The following is a 21,405-nucleotide window of genomic DNA, read 5'->3' on the forward strand; positions in this document are numbered from 1 at the left end:
TCGACTCTGAGGACCGGGACGTTGGAAGTACGGCTGCAAATATTGCAAATGCCCACTGGAAATGTCAAACCGTTAGTACGTGCCGGTGCTCAGTGCCACAGCAACTCAATATTAAATTGTCAATCTATGGGAAATTAATAATAGTAATTGTTGTATTAATGCAAGATGGACCTAAGCAACATTGATGCCGACTGATCCGAACCAAAAGCAACAGGTGTAATTATAATTCACTGGATTCATTTTCCTGCTATGGAGAAAAGTAGCCATCTAGCACCTTGGAGAGCGACCACACTGACAAGGGGATCAAACAGAAAAGGACACACACAGAGAGAGAGAGAGAGAGAGAGAGAGAGAGAGAGAGAGAGAGAGAGAGAGTGAGAGTGAGTCATGAAAATCTATTTTAAAGTAATCCCGACCTAAATAATATTAATTAATGAGTCTTCAGAGTTGCCATTATTGCATGTGGGACGGGAGGGATTGCCCTGGCATGTATAGGACTAACATTAGCCATTTTAATATCGACACGTAATAAAATATTTTTAATAGCGGTAACTACTCAGTGGTCCACGAATTACCACTCTTTTCCCCCCACAAGTGTTACATTACTGACCACCAGAGGGCGCAGCAACACCAACCGTTACCAAGCGGGTTTTTTTTCTTTTTCTTTTTTTTTACAGTTACAATGGGAGCTCTCAGCAATCTGGAGGCTTGTCCTTCCTACTATTCATCCGCTGTGCTGCACACCCTACATCTGTTTCTCAGTCCAGCTGCTGACTCGTCTCCGTCCTTCCTTCGACAGCCTCCGACAGTGTGACCGAGCTGGACTCAGACCGCGGACACCATGCTAATCTGGCAACCCGGGTAAGTAGGCTAGCATAATAAACCCACAACACTGCCTCGCCAATGTAACGTTTGCTGCGGGTCTGATTGTAAAACTGGTATTAGAGGAACGTGTAACTCGCCACCCTTTTAAAGACTGTACTGTTTCCAGGTACTGTATCCCCCTCGCTTCCTTTGTTGCTGGACTAGTCTTGCGTCATCGCAGCTGTTTATTTAATTGGGAAACTGCTGGCTTTTTCCTCATGTCTCGAGCTGAACGATTCGTGTGTAATGTGAACTGCTGTGATTTTTGCGACTCTAGTTTAAAAGTAACTTGAAATTGTGGTGTGTGTGTTCTGGTTCGGGCCGCTGTTATGGTACAGCGGACCGTCAGTGAGCGGGCTGTATGGTTGTATCTCTGCCAGGGAAGAGCCAGGTACACCAGTGAATTATAACAATATGCCCTGTTTCCCTGGCTTGGCTTGGCTTGGCTTGTCTGACTAGTAGAGACCTTTTGAGAGTCTATATATTGCCTGGTATTTCATATATGTGTCACATGATACTAGCATTACACCACGCCTGAGGTCACAAAACCACCAGATCATAGTCTGTCTTCCTTGTTTGTTTCCTCTGTAGATGTCTTGATATTACACCATATTTGACCAGATTATAGTCTGTCTTTCCCATTTGTTTCCTCTGTAGATGTCTTGATATTACACCATATTAGACCAGATTATAGTCTGTCTTTCCCATTTGTTTCCTCTGTAGATGTCTTGATATTACACCATATTAGACCAGATTATAGTCTGTCTTTCCCATTTGTTTCCTCTGTAGATGTCTTGATAGATTATAGTCTGTCTTCCTCATTTGTGTCCTCTGTAGATGTCTTGATATTAGACCAGATTATAGTCTGTCTACCTAATTTGTTACCTCTTTACATCTTAATAGCTCCACACTGTAGATGTCTTGATATTAGACCAGTGGCCCCAGGCTCTCCCAGCCTGGATCCCTGACAGGGCTCTAGGGGTCTCCAGCAAAATGAGGACAGATTTGATTTCACTGTTCATTTCACTTCATTTCATTTCACTAGAAGGAAGCACAATGAGGAGAAGAAGAGGTTTCACTTCCACTTCCTTCACCGCTATTTCCTCATGTACAGAAGAGACTAATAATAACATAATAATTAGAGCTGCAACGATTAATCGATTAGTTGTCAACTATTAAATTAATCGCCAACTATTTTGATAATCGATTAATCGGTTTGAGTAATTTTTTAAAAGAAAAATAAGTCAAAATTCTCTCATTCCAGCTTCTTAAATGTGAATATTTTCTGGTTTCTTTACTCCTCTATGACAGTAAACTGAATATCTTTGGGTTGTGGACAAAACAAGACATTTGAGGACGTCATCTTGGGCTTTGGGAAACACTGATTGACATTTTTCACCATTTTCTGACATTTTATAGACCAAACAACTAATCGATTAATTGAGAAAATAATCGACAGATTAATCGACAATGAAATAATCGTTAGTTGCAGCCCTAATAATAATAACAAAACTCCTCTCAGAAAGGCATCCCTGGAACAAAACCTTTCATCACATGGGGGTCTAAAGTGTTTCAGTCTTGGAGTCCTTGACATGAAACAGTTTGGGATCCTTTGCATAAGATGATGTCAACTACAATTCTGTTTTTCTCTACATAAACGTGAATACTTTGTCTAACCTTGTTGAAGCTGAAGAAATGACACTTTTTTGTTTGTCCATCCTGCTCGTTGACAGCATTTATTTCTGTCAGTGTCAAGGGCGCTGAAAACGACACGATGCCATCATCACCATGGTGACAGCAGAGTGTGAAGTAGGGCCTGATCATGGGAGACAGAAGGGGGTCACCATGTGCCGAAATCTGTCCAAATACGCCCCTATCTTCCTCCTCCTGGCCCTGTCTGGCCTCATCTTCCTGCTACGCAACATCCACACTCTGGAGGTGAGCAGAGAAGTGGATTATGTGGTGTGTTTGCAGAAAGGGTTTTTATGACTTTGAGAGGCCTAATGGATGTGAGGATCATTTAACGTTGTTTGGAAAAGTATATGTATAAGTGGAAAGTTGTTTAACTTCAAGTTGCATGTTATGTAATATGTATTTTTTATTTATAGGTTACAAGGAAAGCATACTGTAGATCTTTTATTCATAAAAACATTGAGAAACATCCTGTGTTATGCTTACATATGACCTCCTGTCAGCCTACTTAAGGAAGTTTGATTTATTTCTACCACAGGATGACGCTCAAAAGTCAGTTATATACTCAAAAAACATTGTTGTAGATGAGAGTAGTAGAAACATGCCAATATGGGCTTTCTTAAACTGTTTACCTGAGCCTAAGATATTCTGCAAACACGGATGCTCTTCTATCTCATATCAGAAGATGCCACGATTCAACCTGCCAATCAGACAGATCCTTCCTTAACACGCTTTTCCCCCTCTCCCTCTTTTCTCTCTTTCTCCTCAGAACCTGAACTGCCACACGGTTTCTACCCTCTACCAGCTGCAGAGCAGGATTCACTCCGCCTTCACCCAGGAGGGCGCCCCGCCCCTCTATCACAACCACACCTTCTGTGGCCATCTGGGCCAGGAGCCCTCTCCTGAGGATGCGTTGGAGGAGCGCTACCTCTTAGACTCTATCGCCTGGCCCGAGCCCCCGCCCCACTCAGCACCGACGCCCCTGCGCCAGACTAGCGACCCCGTGCACAGCCTGTTCGCGATCCTTCCCACCAAAGGAGGGAGGGAGTGGCATGTGGGCGACCAGCTGGAGGCCCTCATCCAAATGCACGACTTCCAGGGACGTCCCAAGCGCTACGGGGGTGACTTCCTGGTGGCTCGGCTGCACTCCCCGGAGCTCGGGGCGGGCGTGGCGGGTCAGATGCTGGACCACCGGAATGGATTTTACTCTGCTCTGTTCCCGCTTCTCTGGGTGGGATCTGCGCGGGTGGAGATCACGCTGGTGCACTCCAGTGAGGCTGTTGCCGTGCTGCGGAGGCTGAGGGAGGAGCGGCCCGATCGGGTGTTTTTCAAGAGCCTGTTTCGCTCAGGCTTCCTGTCTGAAACCACTGTGTGTAACATGTGCCTGCCGCCCAGCCAGCAGCCGCTGTGCAACTACACAGACCTTCACACCGGGGAGCCGTGGTACTGCTACAAGCCCAAGATGCTGAGCTGCGACACCAGGATCAACCACGCCAAGGGAGGCTATCAGAAGCACCTCATCACCAACAAAGAAGCACTGCTCTTCCAGAGGTTTGTAGCGTTACAGTTTGAGGAAAATATACATTACCAGTCAAAAGTGAATGTACTATGTTTTTCATTATCTTAAAGGCTTATGCTTAAATGCTTGAAATTTGTTTCTGAGAAAAATATAAATAGTGAAGTTTTGATGTCTTTACTATTATTCTAAAATCTGAAAAATAGTAAAAATAAAGAAAAATGTGGTGTCCAAACTTTTGACTGGTAGTGTATCATAACAGGAAATACTTTCATATTTTATCACCACTCTGTTTTAACATTTAGAAATTCTATGTTTTTTTTATCTCAGTGGTGTAAACATCAAAGTCCATATACATGCTTCAGGACCGGACAGAATCAATGTGCTGCCTAGGAAGAAAGGTAAACAGCAGAGGAATGTGTGTATTGTGTGTGTTATATTACAGTTTCTACGTGCTTCTTTCTGTAAATTCATTTTGTCTGCAACGTTTATGGCTCTATTTCAGATCAGCCAGAGGTAGAGAGCAGCAGTACGAAGCCAGAGCCGATCAAGCTAACGCCTTCTGGATATTACTACAAGGGCTCATGGAGGCCATTAGGTGGCGCTACGATGCGTCAGTTCAACGACTCATCTGCCATCACTCAGTGTCTGAGGGGCAAAGTGATCAACATGTATGGAGACTCCACCGTCAGGCAGTGGTTCGAGTACCTCAATGCTTTTGTACCAGGTGAGCATTGCCATTTTTGTACTGCACTCTTTACTTTGTCCATCTGTCTTACTGTAACTCTCCACCCATTTATTCCACCTTTTTAGAATTAAAGGAGTTCAACCTACATAGTCCTAAAAACGTCGGGCCCTTCATGGCAGTGGACAGCACCCATAACATTCTCCTTAAGTACCGCTGCCACGGTCCGCCCATCCGCTTCTCCACTGTCACCTCCAGCGAGTTGCGCTACGTCTCCAACGAGCTGGACGGCCTGCCCGGGGGCCCGGACACCATTGTGGTCCTCAGTGTCTGGGCCCATTTCAGCACCTTCCCTGTGGAGGTGTACATACGCCGGCTGCGGCACATTCGGCGGGCCTTGGTCCGACTCCTGGACCGGGCCCCGGGGACCCTTGTGGTGATCCGCTCGGCCAACTTCCAGGCCCTGGACCAAGAGGTGAGCCTGTACAACAGTGACTGGTACTCGCTGCAGCTGGACAGCGTGCTCAGGGCCATGTTCAAAGGCCTGGACGTCCTGCTGGTGGACGCCTGGGAAATGACTCTAGCACACCACCTGCCTCACGCCCTTCATCCGCCTCCAACCATCGTCAAGAACATGATAGACATCTTCTTGTCTTATCTTTGCCCAGAAAAGAAAAGGAGCTAACAGAAATAGGAGGTTAGTGACGATAGAGGATTTGTTGTTCAGGGAGATTTGAGCGTACAAGAATTGAGTTTTGTCTAAATACCAAACACCTGTCCTGAGCGAGACCTGGTGCTGCTGCTGTGAGCTAGAAGACTTACAGAGGGTGAGATGAGTCCATCAACTATCAGCACCCTTTTGTTCATTTTTTAAAATCCAAATCGCCCAATTTTAAGTTGGCTTTGTTTTGTTTTATTTGGGTTCACCCAAACTACATACAATTTTACTCCTATTTTTACAAAGGGATTTCTCTTAACTTGTCTTGTAGCTTTGAACACTCTTTACTTGTCTAGTTTATTCTGGAAATGACAGAAAACCATTGGCACGATGATTGTTACTATACATCCATCAAGTGTTTTTTTGTATGTGTGTTTTTTATATGAAATTGCCCCAATTTGGAGCTGGTATTCTTCAGGATTGCAGCTTTGAGCTTTATTTTTTTTATTTTATTTATTTGTTTTGGCAAAGGTAAACACTCTTAGTGGGTCCTTGTTTCAAAGGGATTTCCTCAGCCTGTTCAGTATTAAAAATATGTGTTGAATCTCTGGTACAACATTGTTGTTGTGTACTAAGTCATGCTACAACATGTTGACCTGTTTTTGCGAAATAGCATTAACTACATTGTGGTAACATTTCATCTGCACCTGTATTTAAGGTTTTGCTTGCTGGCAGCATAAACTGTTGTCATTTTAATGTAAGTGTATACAGTTTAAAAAAAAACCCATTATGCACGTCACTATAAGTCATAATAACAGACAAAAGGGTGTTGTGATCTAAACAATAGGCTTAAACTTAAAATTGACTATTTTTTGTTGTCTGTCTAAACAAAAACTTGACTGAAAAACATGAAACCTGCATCTTTAGTAACTAGTAAAATGTCAATAACACTAAATTCTGAAGGCAATATTTCAGGCAATTTTTTTTCAGTGCTCATATCTTCAGACTCCATTCCCTCTGGCTGAGCTTTTCTTTTCAAAGCCTTCAGGTCTTTAAGGACAGTCCCTGCTGCGTTTCACTCAACTTTTAGCTGGGAAAGGATCTGGTGTGCTTTTGAGTCTAATTTACAGGTGGTTCTGTCTTGCAGAATACTGACACAAATAACATTCAAAGACTAGACCACATTCAGCTAGATGTAGATTTGCATCCTCATACCTTGGAATGACAAATACTGTATGTTTGGTTTTACAGACAATCAAGAAAGTTTTCATATTACATTAAAAAAATGCACCGCAAGTTTACAACTGCTTTTGTTGATGAAGCAAAGCCATTTCAATGCCAAGTATTCAAGGATGGGGTTTAGGTGTTCAGAAGAGTGTAATGGTGAAGACAAAGACAGTGGAGATTGTTCATCCAGAGGTTTTGTATTTATCAGGTGTGTCTAATACAAAGATGTACTGTATGTGTGTTTCATTTTTGTGTGTTTCTGTCTGTCCTGGGCAGTGATCACAGCCAGGCTGTTATGCTTACAGTACACACAGGGACTTTGCCAGTGATTGTAAGAGTTAAAGCTGAGTTGTTATGTTTGCCAGTATGTGTGCTATTATCAAGTGTGTGCTCATATAACTGTTTAAAGGACCAATCCTTGACTTGAACTGGAAGCCATTGTTACCTGTTCACGTAAATTGGAGGTTGGATCTAGGAACAAAACAAGGTTTGAGCCAATGAAAGGGAAAAAAATCAGGCATAAAATGAGCATACTGCAAAGAAGCACATACTCAGACATATTGGCCACAGCTGTAGCCTCACATTAAATATTCATATCTATGATACAGTGACATCACATTGCTGAATCTGCCCTGTCCAGCATATCATGTGATATTTTGTTTACATAGACACAACCACTATTAAGAGCTACAGACATGTTTGCATCAATATTAGATTTTTATCAGTATTATGCTGCAAATGCAGCAGATTTCACAGATTGCATTTTAAACAGTTGTTGCTTAACCACAGATTAAATAAATATTAAAGGAAGCATTATGCAACAGAAAGATGTTTGCATTTCATTTGATTGAATGCTTATTCTACATTTGTTGAATGAGTGCAGGGTTCCTATGCAGGTCTGGGAAACTATGGAAAAGGAATTGATCATCTCCATGTCTGAAAAGTTTGGGATGCACAAATTAAGTCTGGAAGCATGTGGAACAGAACAGTTGTTCAGTGCCAAAACACAATTTAATGTAGTTGTAGACCCACTGTTATTTCATATATTATTTGTTGAACATCATGTTGAACACTGACCAAAATCTTCAAATCTAAATGGATAATGTGTAGTGAGAGGGCCTGCATCAACAGCATTCATTTATATTTATTACCTTTGTGTATTGACCTACTAAATGAGTGGTTGGTGGCTTAGTGGACAGTAATTTACAAGTGTTAGGAGTTAAGCAATTTCCTTCAAGGATTTGGACACCAAAACTGGTAAAACAAACCTTGTGTTCACGCTTAGGATTTAAGACTTTAAATCATCATTAATGGCCAAGGGATTACAATTTTTTTTGAGTAGGGGCAAGGATAGCCTGAAGGTTTGAGAAACAAGCCTGTGTTCAGCTGAGAAGATCTCAGCAGTGAATAATTCTCTTCCTTCCCTCAACATTGTCACTGTACCATTGAGCAAGGAATTTAAGATCCAGACTGCTCTAGTTCTCTTCACTCAGCCACACACTGTGCAGCCACCTTACATAACTTTAAATTAAGGGGGAAAAAAAACTTTTTAACAACTAGTTGCTCTACTAGTGAAAATGTGTCTTATTTCATATTACATTAAGTGGCCTGTCCCAACTGACAATGTCTTAACTGCTGAACAATGTAATAACTTGTCAAAATGTAATAAAATGTCCTCAAAATGGGTTCGAAATGTAATAAATTAATGTACTATTAATGTAATTACTTCCTGGATAATGTAATAAGCACATTATTAACAAGCAATTGTTACTTCATAAAGGGTGTAACAATTTGATGTAATATGTAATGTATGATGTAATAATGTAATAGTGATGTAATAATGTTGACTAATGCTGTAATAACTTGAAAGAATAAGAATGACTTTAGTCATTACATTATTAGCCAATATCATTATTACATCATCGGTTAGGAATGTCACACCCCTAATCACTGCTCACTGTAATAATTATTACATACACACTACTTAGAGCCAACATTAATGAAGCATGCATCACTGAAGCAAAATAGTGTCAATATGGTCCTGTAACACTGAACATAAGTAAAGTAGAACACTGAAAAGTTATTCAAAAATCTTCCACTACGCATTGGGACACATTTCTGAATGATTTTTACTGTTCTGACTTCACCAGTTAAGTTCAGCTTGTTGCAGAAAAAAAGGGGGAAAGCACTTGACTTTCGTGAATTTTGAGCTTCAAAATAGTGGAGGTGAAGAGTCCAAGAGCGGAAGGAAACTTCAACAAGTGAGAGGGGGGTGTGGGGAAAGCATGATCCAAGTGTCTTATTTTTGCTGTAAGTGACAAGATTTTAGCTGCTGGATTTACTTCCTTATGTTGATCTATTCTGTCTCAGACCACATGCAGGGAGAGGAGAGGGTGAATCATGTCCAGGCCATACATCACACATTGAACGTGGACTTGCAACAGATAATTGCTGAAGCCTGACACACTGGGTATGAAATAGTATCACTCCCCTATCACATTTGCTTAGGGCGTGCAGACCTAGTTTTGCACCATGATGCAAAACGAGGTCCAATAAGTCATCACAAACAGACAAAACAGTAAATCCCTTACGTTTTTTTTAACAATATTTATTTCAAAAGTTTTATGTTCCCTTCTAAAACATTTCATTCCCTTGAAAACCCTAAAACAAACTCTTCCACAGCGCACTAACGCTCGCACAGCATCATGTTGTCTGGGAGGAAACGAAAGATAGGATGCATTACGTCTATATCAGTAACTTTGGCAAAAACACTGAAACAGGCAGAGCTTTGTACAAAACTAATCGAAAAGAAAACACCCCACTGTATAAAAAACATCTCAACGGAGTGAAATAATAATCATGACGGTGACACTCAATTGCTAGCAAAGCCTCCTCTGAGCACAAACATTCAGCACCTAGCGCATATCAAGTCAGATCCAAACAGCTGTGCCTCTCATGAAGAACCGCTGATTCTTGCAGCATCGAAACAGGGAATCGGAGACAGTGTCTACAAACAGAAATACAAGGTGAACAAGGAGTGTTTTTCAGTCCGATGTGCAGATTATACATTTGCAGGGCTTGACAGGAGTGTAAAGTATGTAGCAACTACAGGATGAACAACATGTTGCAGTCCTGTGTTAAAACAGGTGGCTTCTATAACTATTTGGCTACGCATCAAACAAGCAAGGAGGTTTTAACTCAGAATATAGAAGTGACGCCCTGAGGTCACACAGAAAGAGGCACTATGAGAGTTTGTGCGTTGTGTTTAAATTAGATCTGCATCTTTTTTTATCTTTAAAATGAGTCATCAGTTCATTCTCTTCAGACAAGAGGGAGCCAGGTAACTACTGAGGGCTACTGGGAGACCGGGAGGTTTTTTTATGCATCGTCTTCTTTTCAGCCCTCAAAAAAACATACTTCATACTACGGATACTGTATAGCACAACAGTCGAGCTGGAAAAAACAGTGAGGAAAACGGGTATAGGATATACTTATAGGATTTGATATGCTGTGCGGATGTAATAAATATTTTTGTCAGGTACACTGCACTGATAAAAAGTACAGCACTGATAGAGAAAACAACTTATACATGAAATATCAATACTAACATGACAACACTAAGTAACGAGACATGCCACAGGAGGCACTCAGTATCCTTAATATACGTTATCCATTGTTTGATTGGTTAACCATTGTGCATTTAAATTGCAGTGACCATTCGGCATATTGCATTTCTGGGTGGACTTCGGAGGGAGCAGCGACATATTGGCATTTATAAAAAAAAAAAAAACTACAAAAGGCCAGGATGATTGGCGACGTTTGTGAATGGAGGCAATGCAGGAATTGTATGCAACGCCACGGCAGCTTATGAAATCCCATGGATGGCGACGGAAAGTGCTGATGTCATCACACGTCCTGGACATTCATGGCATCCTGGGGCCAGCTGTATGTGTCCAGAGTGAAGGAGTCGTAATCAGGACTGTAGACGTGAGACAGCACAAACGCCTCCTTGTCCTTCGGCTCAGGGTAAACCGAAGCTATGTTGTGTTTGTATGCATAATTGACAACCTGCCAGAGAAGGAAACACAAGAAGAATTGGTAAAGATGTAAAAGAGGGAAAAGGAACAAATGAGAAAACATGATAGAGGAGATGGTACACAAGAAATCGTAACAAGTAAAGTAACAAGATGCATATATATTTTAATAGTGTGAGTGAAGTGACAGTTTATTTTGAGGGGTTAAGGCATGTGGAAAGATCACCTACCTTCACTGCAATCTTAAAGGAAACCTCTCTTATGTTATTGAGAGGGGGATAGAGTCGTCCCTCAGCCAAGTGCTCCTCTGTCACCATGTCAGCTATCGCCTGAGAGGGAGAGAGAGAGAGAAAGTAAGTGAAGCTAGGTTGGAGTAGAAGTAGGTAGAGTAGAGACTGAGGTAAACACTGAGAGCTGTTGTTGATGCCCCGCACTAGATCTGGACATTTCACCCAAACATTCATACTATTTATTCTGTATATTTTGTGAATCTTTAACATTTGATCTGTGTTTGCCCACTCTCTGCACCCACGGCAGCCTGACTGTCCTGGTAGGGTTCTTTCTTTTTGTTTTCCTATTGAAGCCCTTTGAGACTGCAACAGTGATTAAGGGCAATACAAATAAACTTGACTTGACATGTCAATCATTTTGTAATGTTAGGTGTCACTTTTTTAAAATGGTGAGTATCTAATTTTGGAATTAACCTCTTCATATATATGCATACATATATTGCAACACTACATTCATAAATGTCATGATTGTTTTCTCTGCTATAAAAAATACATGAATAAAGTAATCACCTCTGCTGTGGTGAGGAAGATGTCATCAGATATGTGACGCACCCTGCAGGCTATAACACCCAAAGCCACCCCAGGGAACACATAGGCGTTGTTACCCTGCCCAGGGTAGAAGGAGCGCCCATCAGCCAGGGTCACCTTGTTAAAGGGACTTCCACTGGCAAAGACGCCCCGGCCCTAAGGAGAGAAGGGAGGAGCGGGGCAGAGAGATGCAAGATAAAAGAAAAGAAAAAGAAAAAGAGTTTTCAAAAAGTCACGCAGAAAGAGGACTTTGTGTAGAAATATCAACTTCTGAAAAGTTAAAGTTTGGATTTTCAGTTTGATGACAGCATAACTACATTGTGAGTTTGTCACATAAATACAGCACTGTAACCTGCACTGCACCATACTGCAGAGAGGCTGAGCATTACCTCTGTGAGTGTGTAGCACTGCTCAGCGGTGCACTCTGCCTTGCTGGTGGGGTTACTCAGGGCAAAGATGATTGGCCTCTCATTGAAGGACGCCATGTCTTTGATAATCTTCTCAGTAAATGCTCCTGCAATGGCAGCCACTCCTTCAAACAGGACACAGGACAGAGGGAGAATACATCAGATCTTATGGTGAGCTTCCCAATAGCAATGACTTGAAAAGGTGATACAATGTGAACAATGTATCCCGTAGCCATTTGGAGAGCGCTTCCTAATGCACTTCGTAGCTTAGATGATCTGTAAAGTCATTAGTGGGATTCAGATGAATTTGGGTCAATTATAAACTAGTGGGTAAAGCAGAATCACTGCACTCTGATCAGCCACATTTGCTAAAATTACTCATCTCCCAATTTAAGTTTTAAAACTAGGCCAACCATGGATCAGTTTTTACTTTAATCATATCATCATGTCTGCCAGTGGCAAAACAGAAACCCCACGGATACACCCAACAATGCAGTCATGCTGTCACAGCAGTGTAACAGTTTAGATCAAAAAGAAAGTATCTGCATGTTCATTATACATGCAATATATGACTGCATAATAATTAGACCCATGAATATTGATATTTGCAACTAAATTCTGTATTAAACATTAATGTAAGAGAAACAGATTGAATTAGTTGATTCTGGATATTTGTAGCAAATTAGCAAACTGTCATTGTGCCGAGCAAACATGGAGGGCGATATTTCACCTTTTTCAAGTTTCTCTGTTGTTCCACAACTGGTCAAGGGTTACCATGAATGGATGAGAGGAAGCACAATGTGGGTTATAAAGGGGTTTCAGAAACACCCTTGAAAGCAACAATGTTCTTCAAGAGATATTTCCGGTGCTACAAATGCTTGGGGAAATCAGCACTTGTCTGTTATGCGTTTGCAGCGACCTTCCAGGATGAAACAGGTGGAGCAGGCAGCTGAACTCACCGATGATAGCAGTGGGTTTGATGGTGTGCACCACCTCCTCCAGGGTCTTCAGGTGAGGATGGTCGTGAGCAAACTCCTCCTTCTCGTGGTTAAGATGGCCTCTTCCCTGTATTGGGTAAAAAAAAACAATCAAAACTTTCTAAGGCGTAGTTGACCTACATAACCTGAAACCAGGGAACATCTGAGAGGAATGTGAGTGAGTGAGAGATAGAGACACAGAGAGAAGAGGATAGAGAGATATATAGACAGAAATTACCTTTACAATGAGACCTTTCGAGTCAACCATCCAGATCCTCTTGGCAGCCTCTTCTCTAGATATGCCTTCTTTGCCCATAGCCATCGTGAGCAGGTGAGCGATACCCAGAGCAGCCTGGGAGGGAAAAAGGACAATTCTAGCCCTGCTTCATAAACTCCTACTTCAGTCCATTTCAGGAACTTTAAATCTGTCATCTGGGTTGAGGCACAGGTTTATCTCTCAGGGATTAGGGACAATTAGGACAGTTATTTCTATTTCATTACAGAATAAAAATCCAAGCAAGCAGATCTTTGCTCTCTCACCTCTCCGGCCCCCTGGAATACAAACTTGTGGTCCGACAGTTTGTTCTTGGTGATCTTCAAAGCAGCTAAGACCCCGGCAACGGCTACTGAGGCGGTGCCTGAAGGGAAAGAAGTAGTACTGGTAATTCATTGAAGAGAGCGTGTTTAACATTGTAGCACTGTAATATAGATCTCCTGTGGAAATCAGACAATAAAGAAATATCAAAATACAACAAAACCTTGGTGTTTGATAATTAAAGATTATATACTGGAGCAAGAATGTGCAGCTTTCATCTTTTTATCTTCAAGATTTCTTTGCCGAAGCCAGCACCTCGAAAGAGACTGTGTGTTTGTTTTCCTCATTTACATAATTTTGATTTTTAAGCATGGTAATTTTGTGGTTTGTTGGGTCTGAAAATAAATTTGAATGTCTATAAACTAACAGACACTAACACACAAATGGAATATATCATTAAAGCAGATCAGTCCCCTCAGATGTTTATTTTTTCATATTTAGATATCACATTGTTTCACTGCTCAATCACTTTGAGACTGAAAAACATCTTTAAATAACCATGAACAAAGCCAGACGTGAGGTGATCTTGGCACTGTTCTCCAATTCTGGATTGGGCTTCAGTCTGTGCCAGCAGGCGTCGCCCTGCTTTAGCCCAAATACTACTGAGCAAAGATAAGTTACAGCTACAACAAAAGATGCCCGACATGTAGGCCAGGAGAAAATGTGGCTGCAGAGACTGTGAGCGTTACCTTGGATGTCGTCGTTGAAGGTACAGTAACGATTCCGATATTTGTTGAGAATGCGAAAAGCATTGCTGTTGGCGAAGTCCTCAAACTGAATCAGGCAGTTCATCCCGTACCTGTGGAGCGACAGAGGGGCCAGTTAGAAGGCAAGATCACTCACACGTCTTATTACTTCCCATTCGTGGTTTTCACTCACTTGTCAGTCACCGCCTGCATGAACTCATCGATCAGGTCGTCGTATTCCTTTCCTCGAACTCTCTTGTGCTTCAGTCCGATGTACAAGGGGTCGTCCCGCAGTGTCTAGTCAAAAAAAGAGACGACTTGTCATCGCTCTTCAGATGATTCTTTTCTACACTATTTCTAACTATGTGTCTTGTGCTTTTAATTTGATGTTCCCTAAACCCATACATCATTGCCAAATCTCATCAGTAATTACTTTACTACAGTACAGCACTATACTACTCTGACACTGAATCTGTCATGTCATGCCTGATAAGGAGCAGATCAGGAGTATTGGGGCGGCCTATAAAGCCTGATTACAAGCTTCCCTCCGCTCTGACGGACCTGGTTGTCAGTTCCCACATCCAGCAGCACAGGGAGACACTGCTGGGGGGAAACGCCTCCACAGGCCGTGTAGAGGGCCAGTTTCCCCACAGGAATGCCCATGCCGTAGCTGCCCAGGTCACCCAGGCCCAGGATGCGCTCCCCGTCTGTCACCACAATGGCCTAGATGGAGACAACAAACACAAATCAGTGATATGCATTCAAATACTCCAGTTCTGAGATACAAACTGCTGTGTGTGGAGGGGAGGGGAGGGGGGGGTACCTTTATGTTTTCTTCAGGCCAGGAGTTGAGCATGGTGGCGATGTGGCCTTTATCATGGATGGTGATGAAGAGTCCTCTGTGAACAGTTAGGTTACCATGTTATGGCTTCAGCATCAGAGGTGCTGTACAGCTCAGCGAACAGAGAATGGCAGTAATAATGCTACGGTTGGGGGTTTGATTCCCACTGGGGCCACACATGCTAAACATGTATGCACTCATGGTACTATAAAGTGCTTTATATTACAGAGTCCCCTAAATGTCATATGTTATTATGACTCACTGGACCTGCCTATTCACAGGGATATTGTCCGGGATCTGTGGCTCAGACCCTTGAACTCTTCACTATTGGCTACTTGTAATGTTGGTGATTCCAGGAGCTGAAGCTTATAAAACTGTCATTCTCAGTGTAAGTCACTCTGGGCGTCAGCTAAATACCTAAAAAATGTAAATACAAACAGAGCTACAACATGACATAACCAATAATACTATATAGCATAACTACAGAAATGCTAAATCAGGGAACAATTGGAGTCCAATTTCTTATTTTACCAAGTTAAATTTTAAATTGTGAATTAAGTGAATGTAATAAACTGAGTGAATGAAAGAATAACGTAATAATTAAATAAAGAGTGAAGTGTAAATGAAATGGTACATGTATATCGTGGATGTGTTTGTCTGACCGTGGTCTCCTGAAGGCGAGGCCGTACTGCTGGCAGGCCAGGCCGACAGTGGGAGTGTAGACGATGGGCATGAACTCCTCCACATCAGAGGTCAGCAGGCGGTAGAACAGCTTCTCATTCCTGTCCTGCAGAGTCATCAGCAGAATGTATCTGAGAGAGAAAAACATTAAACATAATCAGTTTGTGGAAGAAAACAAGTGAGTCGTGAAAGCGAGTGAAACTATTTTCCAATTAGTCATACTGCCACTGCCTCACATATTTCATCATTTTTTCTTTAAGGTCTTTCCAAAAATAAAAGGAATACTTATAATATAAAATTTAAAATATAAATATATAAAAGGAATAAGACATTTCAAGGGAGTGAGGTATATTTATATTGTTTTATGTTTCCATTTTTTAATTATAGGAAAATTCCATCCACAGATAATCTTACACTTTAGATATCATCCGTCTGTGATGTTCAATGTATTTCAGGAGTTATTTTATGATTGTGTTGTAATTTACTTTTTTGCTGGATCCACTTTCCCTCAACCTGCCACATCTATTTCTGCTTCAGTAAGTGATTTCCTACATTTCCCATAATGACTTCCTACAACCCCCAGAGAACTTCTCTGTCTGAACTTGCTGTATTCAGTACTTGTAGGCGGAGAGAGCAGTAACCATAGTGATGGTAACAGCAAGAGAGCAACAGTTTTTCCAGTCGACCGCGCCCCTTACTCATAATACAACTTGTCTTGTGGCTGCATTGCATTCTGGTCTATTGAGGCTGCTGTCGCTGGAGAAACTGGTCTCTGCCTCTTCTATGATGGATTTCTCCCTGTGTGACTGATTGTTGGACCTCAGTGCAAAATGAAGCCCTTGTTTGCTTCAAAGTGGAAAATGTTCTCCTATTTAACTCCATTATAGCTGGGCTGAAAATATCTCGACATGACGTCATAAGAAAAATACACCAAATAACAAAATGGGCTCAGAAACACGAGGCATATCAGTAGTAGCTGTTTTAAACAGTGTTAACGTGTTTTAGGGTGGATTTTCCTTTATACTTTACACTAAAAAGACCAAATGTTTGTCATGACTACTTAAAACTATTACTATATAATACATTAAAAAAATAGCAAGCTGTCCACTGACAACAGATTTGAAATGCTAAAGAAAATTTGACCAAGCAAGTCCTGGGACAGCCCTAATAAAGAGCGTTCTCAATGCATCTGTCTCTGCAGACATGTTATGATGTCCATGTACTTTATAATTACACCTTGACTGTAAATGTTTCAGTCTGTGCTCACTTGTCCAAGGGGTTGGTGCGTGTTTCATAGCTCTTCATGACCCGCAGCACCTGGACATCCTGGGACAGGAAGCAAGGGGGCAGCAGGCCGTGGATGCCCAGCTGCAAGCGCTCCTCCAGGGTGAATGCCATTCCCTACAGGGTGGAGGAGGAGGAGGAGGAGCCATTATACCACGATACGTTCACTGGAAAATATTCGCTCCAATAGGCTAAAGCCCACAAACCAAATAAGAAATTCCACAATCCAGACCAGAGTGACTCATCCGTTAGTCATAATAACATGAGGTTAGATCTGACTCATGCACCCATACACCCATCCAACCACAGTGGTCTTTTTGATATTTTCTCCTAATTATAAATCACCTATCATTTCTTTGTATCTAACCAATGAAAAGGTAAAATAGCACGAGGCGACATCCAGCAGTACTGGAAATATTTTGCTAACTGACAGGCGCAAACAATATGAAACCATGTCAGTCAGTCTGGTTAACTGCCTGGTTCCCCTCTGCCCTCTGGTTTCGGTTAGTGCTGCTACACTCCTGTCATTGGCAGGCTTCCCAAAGGGTGATTTGAGGTGAGTGTGAGGTTTAATCTATTTATTCTGTCCAATAGTACGGGGGCCTGGATCCCCTCCCCTGTCAACTCCACTTCCCTTTCTTCCTCTCTGCTTTTTCACTCTCTCTCCACTTCCTCTGCATTCTTGCACACCAGCAAATATAGGACCTACATGGGAAATAAAGTGGTCCGATAGGGTCAGCGGGGTCTGCTGTGTGTCTGTGCATCGTCTGAACGAACCACTGTCATGGTATATTATGTGTGCCGCTGACGTCAAGTTTAGATTGTGAAATGTGATAGTGTCTTTGATTTGTAGCGGCCGAAAGTACACTGTGACTGCCCTTCAATCAGAATGTCAGTATTCTACATAGCTGTTGTTCCACGTGCCTCTTGCTCATTTAAGAGTATTTATATTGATGATAGAGCCTGAGCCTAAATGCCTGGCAGAAATCAGCATATACAGCAGCTACATATAGCGGCATAGACTGTATATATACAATAAACTGAACAATAAAAGATCTGCCAGAGGTCATTAAAAGGAGGCAGGTTGGTACAGTGGTGGTTGAAATGCCAAATCAGATTAACACTGCACAAATGGGCATACAAACTACAAGTGAGAGTGAGAGAGAGAGAGAGAGAGAGAGAGAGAGAGAGAGAGAGAGAGAGAGAGAGAGAGAGAGAGAGAGAGAGAGAGAGAGAGAGAGAGAAAATCATAATGAATTTATGGAAAAAAAAACAAGTAAGTCATAAAAGCAAGTGAAACTATTTTCCAATTAGTCATACTGCCACTGCTGCACACATTTCATCATTTTTTCTTTTAGGTCTTTTTAAAGAAAAAAGAATACTTTTCATTTAAAGACATTTCAAGGGAGTGAGGCATATTTATATTGTGTTATGTTTCCATTTTTAAAAAATTAAATTAAAGGAAAATTCCACCCGCAGATAATCTTACACTGTTACAAATCATCAGTCTGTAATGTTCAAGAGAGAGAGAGAGTCACAGATTAACAGTGTTAAGATGAACCTGTCAGAGTTAAAGAGGCACTAAAGTAAACCCATTAAGGAGGCACGTCTGACCAGCACCTGTAATCATCCCTGCCTGCATTAACTTTGAGGGGGCGGGAAATATGATGGTAAGCTGATTTCTTTACATGTTAAGTTTGTTTGATCAGTTTGATTGATCACTTAGCAGGGTGGCAGTGACTCAGAATTTAGAGAAGTGGGACTATGTGTGACAAACTGTGTGTGAATGTGAAGCAAGGTGTCGCTGCAAAAGAGCAAGCATGCTCAGTCTTTTTCTCGACTTTCCCTGGACCTTCTTTACATTTGGGCAAAATGTCAAAGCACATCTCCCTTGTGATGTCTTGGTGAAGAGGTTCAGAATGATTTTTTTTTTATTTTAGTGCACACAATTTGAAACTAAGCTGTAATGAAACTCACTTTAAGAGGCTTTTAAGTGCTTCTTGGTTTTGCTCAAACAGTGTTTTTTCCTCTGAGCAGGCTCACTTCCTGACCATTAGCGTCAACTTAACTGACCTGTGAGTCAGAATGAAAACCCTGACTCTGGGCTCCCAACTGCTGACTAAGCTCCAGCAGTGGAAGGAACTGCGACCGACCCCGTATTGGCCTTAATAAAACTATAACACTCAGTCACCTAAAACTTTGTCAGTATCGATTCTGTTGTCCCGGTGGAGCTGGCATGGCAGAAGAATCCATTGCCCGTTTATAGGTGGTTTCCATGAACTTTTGGTATTTAATTACATTATACTGGGAGAACATCTTTATTTGATTTGTACAACAAAAACTGCAGTAAAACCTCTGGTGAGTCACTTTCTGAATGTTTATTTTAGACTGGTTCTAGGCCGGTAAGTGCAGCTGCAGCATGTTAAGACAGAGCATTCTTTAGGTTTAACGCTTGCAAAAATACAACTATCCCATACTAGTACTGTAGAAGCTGTGGTACTTGACCATGCTCATGCACTGGTACTCTTGTTGTTCTCTGAAATTCGTGTGTATTTTGGGACTATTTACCATAGGAGTAATATTAAAGGAGAGTGGGCAGTCCATTCACCTTTAGTTTTTGTTTTATTCTTTGTTAAGACAGAGGGAAAGCAGACAGAGAGACAGAAGAGAACGCTCTGTGGTGCACATATGTAGTTCAAGAGGTGGGGGCCTTAACCACTCGACTATCTCACTAAGACGGGAGCTTTGGCATTCCTGTTCTATATGGTACTTATATGGCATTCACTGTTCCTTATGTTCCACCACCATGGCACATGGTGTGTGGGACGTTATGCTATCATGGTGGCATCTGTCTGTGTGTATGTAGACACATTGTTGTGAACATAATAACTCAAGAACAATACATGATGGAAACTTTGTATTTACAACACAGGTTCCCCCTATAGAGTAGATGATCCAATTCAATTTTGGAGCAGCTTGGTGCATACATTTGCATATTAATATTTTTTTAAACAAGTATAGCTCCTTGATGCTTTAAGATATGGGGTCCATATTAGTACCACCAGTGTGAAGACAAGTATGTTGACATAGAACTACTGGTAACACTTTACAGTAAGGGTCCCTTAATTAACAGTTAACTAATGTGTCTGGTAATCATTTACTAATGGTGTTCATGTTAACTAAGGTATTAATTTATACATTATTTAATAGTCATCTTTATAAACTATCAAACAATGTATAAATTAATACCTTAGTTAACATGAACACCATTAGTAAATTACACATTAGTTAACTGTTAATTAAGGTTAGTTAATGCTTATTAAGCATTCTCTAATGCTTAAGCATTAACTAACCCTTAACTTTGTAAAGTGTTACCGAACTATTTGCTAATAAAGCAAACTGTCTGATGACTGATGAATTTCAGGGGGCAAAATGTTTCCAAAATGGATTATGTTGAATTTTGGAATGAACCCCTTCATTTGTTATGCTAACCTTGTTGAGGTGGGGGTTTCTGGTGATGTCGTAGCCCCGTTTCTTGGTGCTGACGCTGCCTTTGCGGCTGTTCCCCGAGTGGCAGACCCGCACCGCCTGGAAACAGGCCCTGTCGGCCGGACGGCCCGCGGCAGGGTGACCCGGGGAGCCGGCCAGGACCCTCAGAGCTCCCGCCGACGTGCGTCTGCATAGCGACAGGACCGTTTTTCCAGGAAGGGAGTTCATGCTGCCTGCAGGGGACAAGAGGGCACAACAACACAAGCGTCGGTCATATGATGTTGGTGGGACTAGTCACCTTGCACAGTTAAAAAAAAGAGGACACACGACCTAGAAACGCCGTGCATACCACAGGTAATTCAAGTTCAGCAAGTCAAAGTCGTTAGCCGAGTAAACAACTCGCTTCGAGTATGAAGTTATGGTCGGCCTCACCAGAGCTGAGTCACTTTTACGGTGATACACAACAGGTGCCGTGATCACAGGAGTCATTTATTTGGGGTGGGCAATAAATGCATGAATAAATTAATAATATACAAAAGATTCCTTGGCTGTGGAGAATCTAAATCCCCCGGCTAGCATGCAAGTTCATTATGGAAACCTCGCTGTGTGCAGCAGCAGCAGAGCTAACCGCTGTTAGCTAGCTGCAGCTTTATGATAAACACATTTTCTTCACAGAGGAATCTGCGCAGCCACTAGCTAGCTGGTAGCTAGTATTCATCAGCTGGCGTTACCTGAAGACGATTTGAAGCTGCCGTGTGATCCTAGCTCCAATCTTCACAGGAGGCACTCTGCTCGGCCCTCGACTCTCCAATCAATATTTCTATTATCAGTGGATGTAGGAGAGTCGACTACAAACAGCTGATCCAGGATCCTTTGACATTGGGAGTTTCACTTCCCAGTCAGTCTGCCTCTCCAGGGCCGGCCCCTTTCTCTGGAACCGCCAATCAGACA

General features: G+C 41.9%; 2 protein-coding genes across 3 annotated transcripts; one reads left to right on the forward strand and one right to left on the reverse strand.

Annotated features, from left to right (window-relative positions):
- The first annotated feature begins 749 nt into the window (after window positions 1–749).
- Window positions 750–8,319, forward strand: nxpe3 (neurexophilin and PC-esterase domain family, member 3). 2 transcript variants are annotated; one of them, XM_071539265.1, is made up of 6 exons: window positions 750–861; window positions 2,598–2,802; window positions 3,326–4,107; window positions 4,403–4,473; window positions 4,578–4,799; window positions 4,886–8,319. In XM_071539265.1, the coding sequence occupies exons 2-6, from the start codon at window positions 2,653–2,655 to the stop codon at window positions 5,440–5,442; spliced, it is 1,782 nt and encodes a 593-aa protein (XP_071395366.1). In that variant the 5' UTR covers window positions 750–861; window positions 2,598–2,652; the 3' UTR covers window positions 5,443–8,319. The 2 variants fall into 2 exon arrangements, with proteins under 2 accessions (XP_071395366.1, XP_071395367.1); XM_071539266.1 differs by having other exon boundaries at window positions 775–861; window positions 2,614–2,802.
- Window positions 8,320–9,273: 954 nt separating this feature from the next.
- Window positions 9,274–21,313, reverse strand: me3 (malic enzyme 3, NADP(+)-dependent, mitochondrial). Its single transcript, XM_071539227.1, has 15 exons — window positions 21,186–21,313; window positions 20,458–20,687; window positions 16,949–17,082; window positions 15,663–15,812; window positions 14,983–15,058; window positions 14,721–14,882; window positions 14,353–14,456; window positions 14,163–14,272; window positions 13,419–13,516; window positions 13,117–13,230; window positions 12,861–12,966; window positions 11,884–12,026; window positions 11,477–11,650; window positions 10,907–11,005; window positions 9,274–10,710 (listed from the first exon to the last, which is right to left on the reverse strand). Exons 2-15 carry the CDS (start codon window positions 20,680–20,682, stop codon window positions 10,549–10,551), a joined length of 1,857 nt encoding a protein of 618 aa, XP_071395328.1. The 5' UTR covers window positions 20,683–20,687; window positions 21,186–21,313; the 3' UTR covers window positions 9,274–10,548.
- Between the last annotated feature and the right edge of the window lie 92 nt (window positions 21,314–21,405).

The sequence above is a fragment of the Centroberyx affinis genome, unplaced genomic scaffold (assembly GCF_046629955.1).
Source record: "Centroberyx affinis isolate AG114_WGS23_722 - 3 ecotype Tasmania unplaced genomic scaffold, CSIRO-AGI_Caff_v1 ptg003428l_1, whole genome shotgun sequence".
NCBI classification, from domain to species: domain Eukaryota; kingdom Metazoa; phylum Chordata; class Actinopteri; order Beryciformes; family Berycidae; genus Centroberyx; species Centroberyx affinis.

Bases quoted from the DNA above. Each gene is read 5' to 3' on its own strand.
- nxpe3 (XM_071539265.1), top strand. From the start codon at position 2,653: ATGGTGACAGCAGAGTGTGAAGTAGGGCCTGATCATGGGAGACAGAAG. The intron at 4,474-4,577 runs GTAAACAGCAGA...GCTCTATTTCAG, and splicing joins TGTGCTGCCTAGGAAGAAAG to ATCAGCCAGAGGTAGAGAGC. The intron at 4,800-4,885 runs GTGAGCATTGCC...CCACCTTTTTAG, and splicing joins CCTCAATGCTTTTGTACCAG to AATTAAAGGAGTTCAACCTA.
- me3 (XM_071539227.1), bottom strand. From the start codon at position 20,682: ATGAACTCCCTTCCTGGAAAAACGGTCCTGTCGCTATGCAGACGCACG. The intron at 17,083-20,457 runs GTTAGCATAACA...TCCACCCTGTAG, and splicing joins GAAACCCCCACCTCAACAAG to GGAATGGCATTCACCCTGGA. The intron at 14,883-14,982 runs GTACCCCCCCCT...GTCTCCATCTAG, and splicing joins GGCCTGAAGAAAACATAAAG to GCCATTGTGGTGACAGACGG.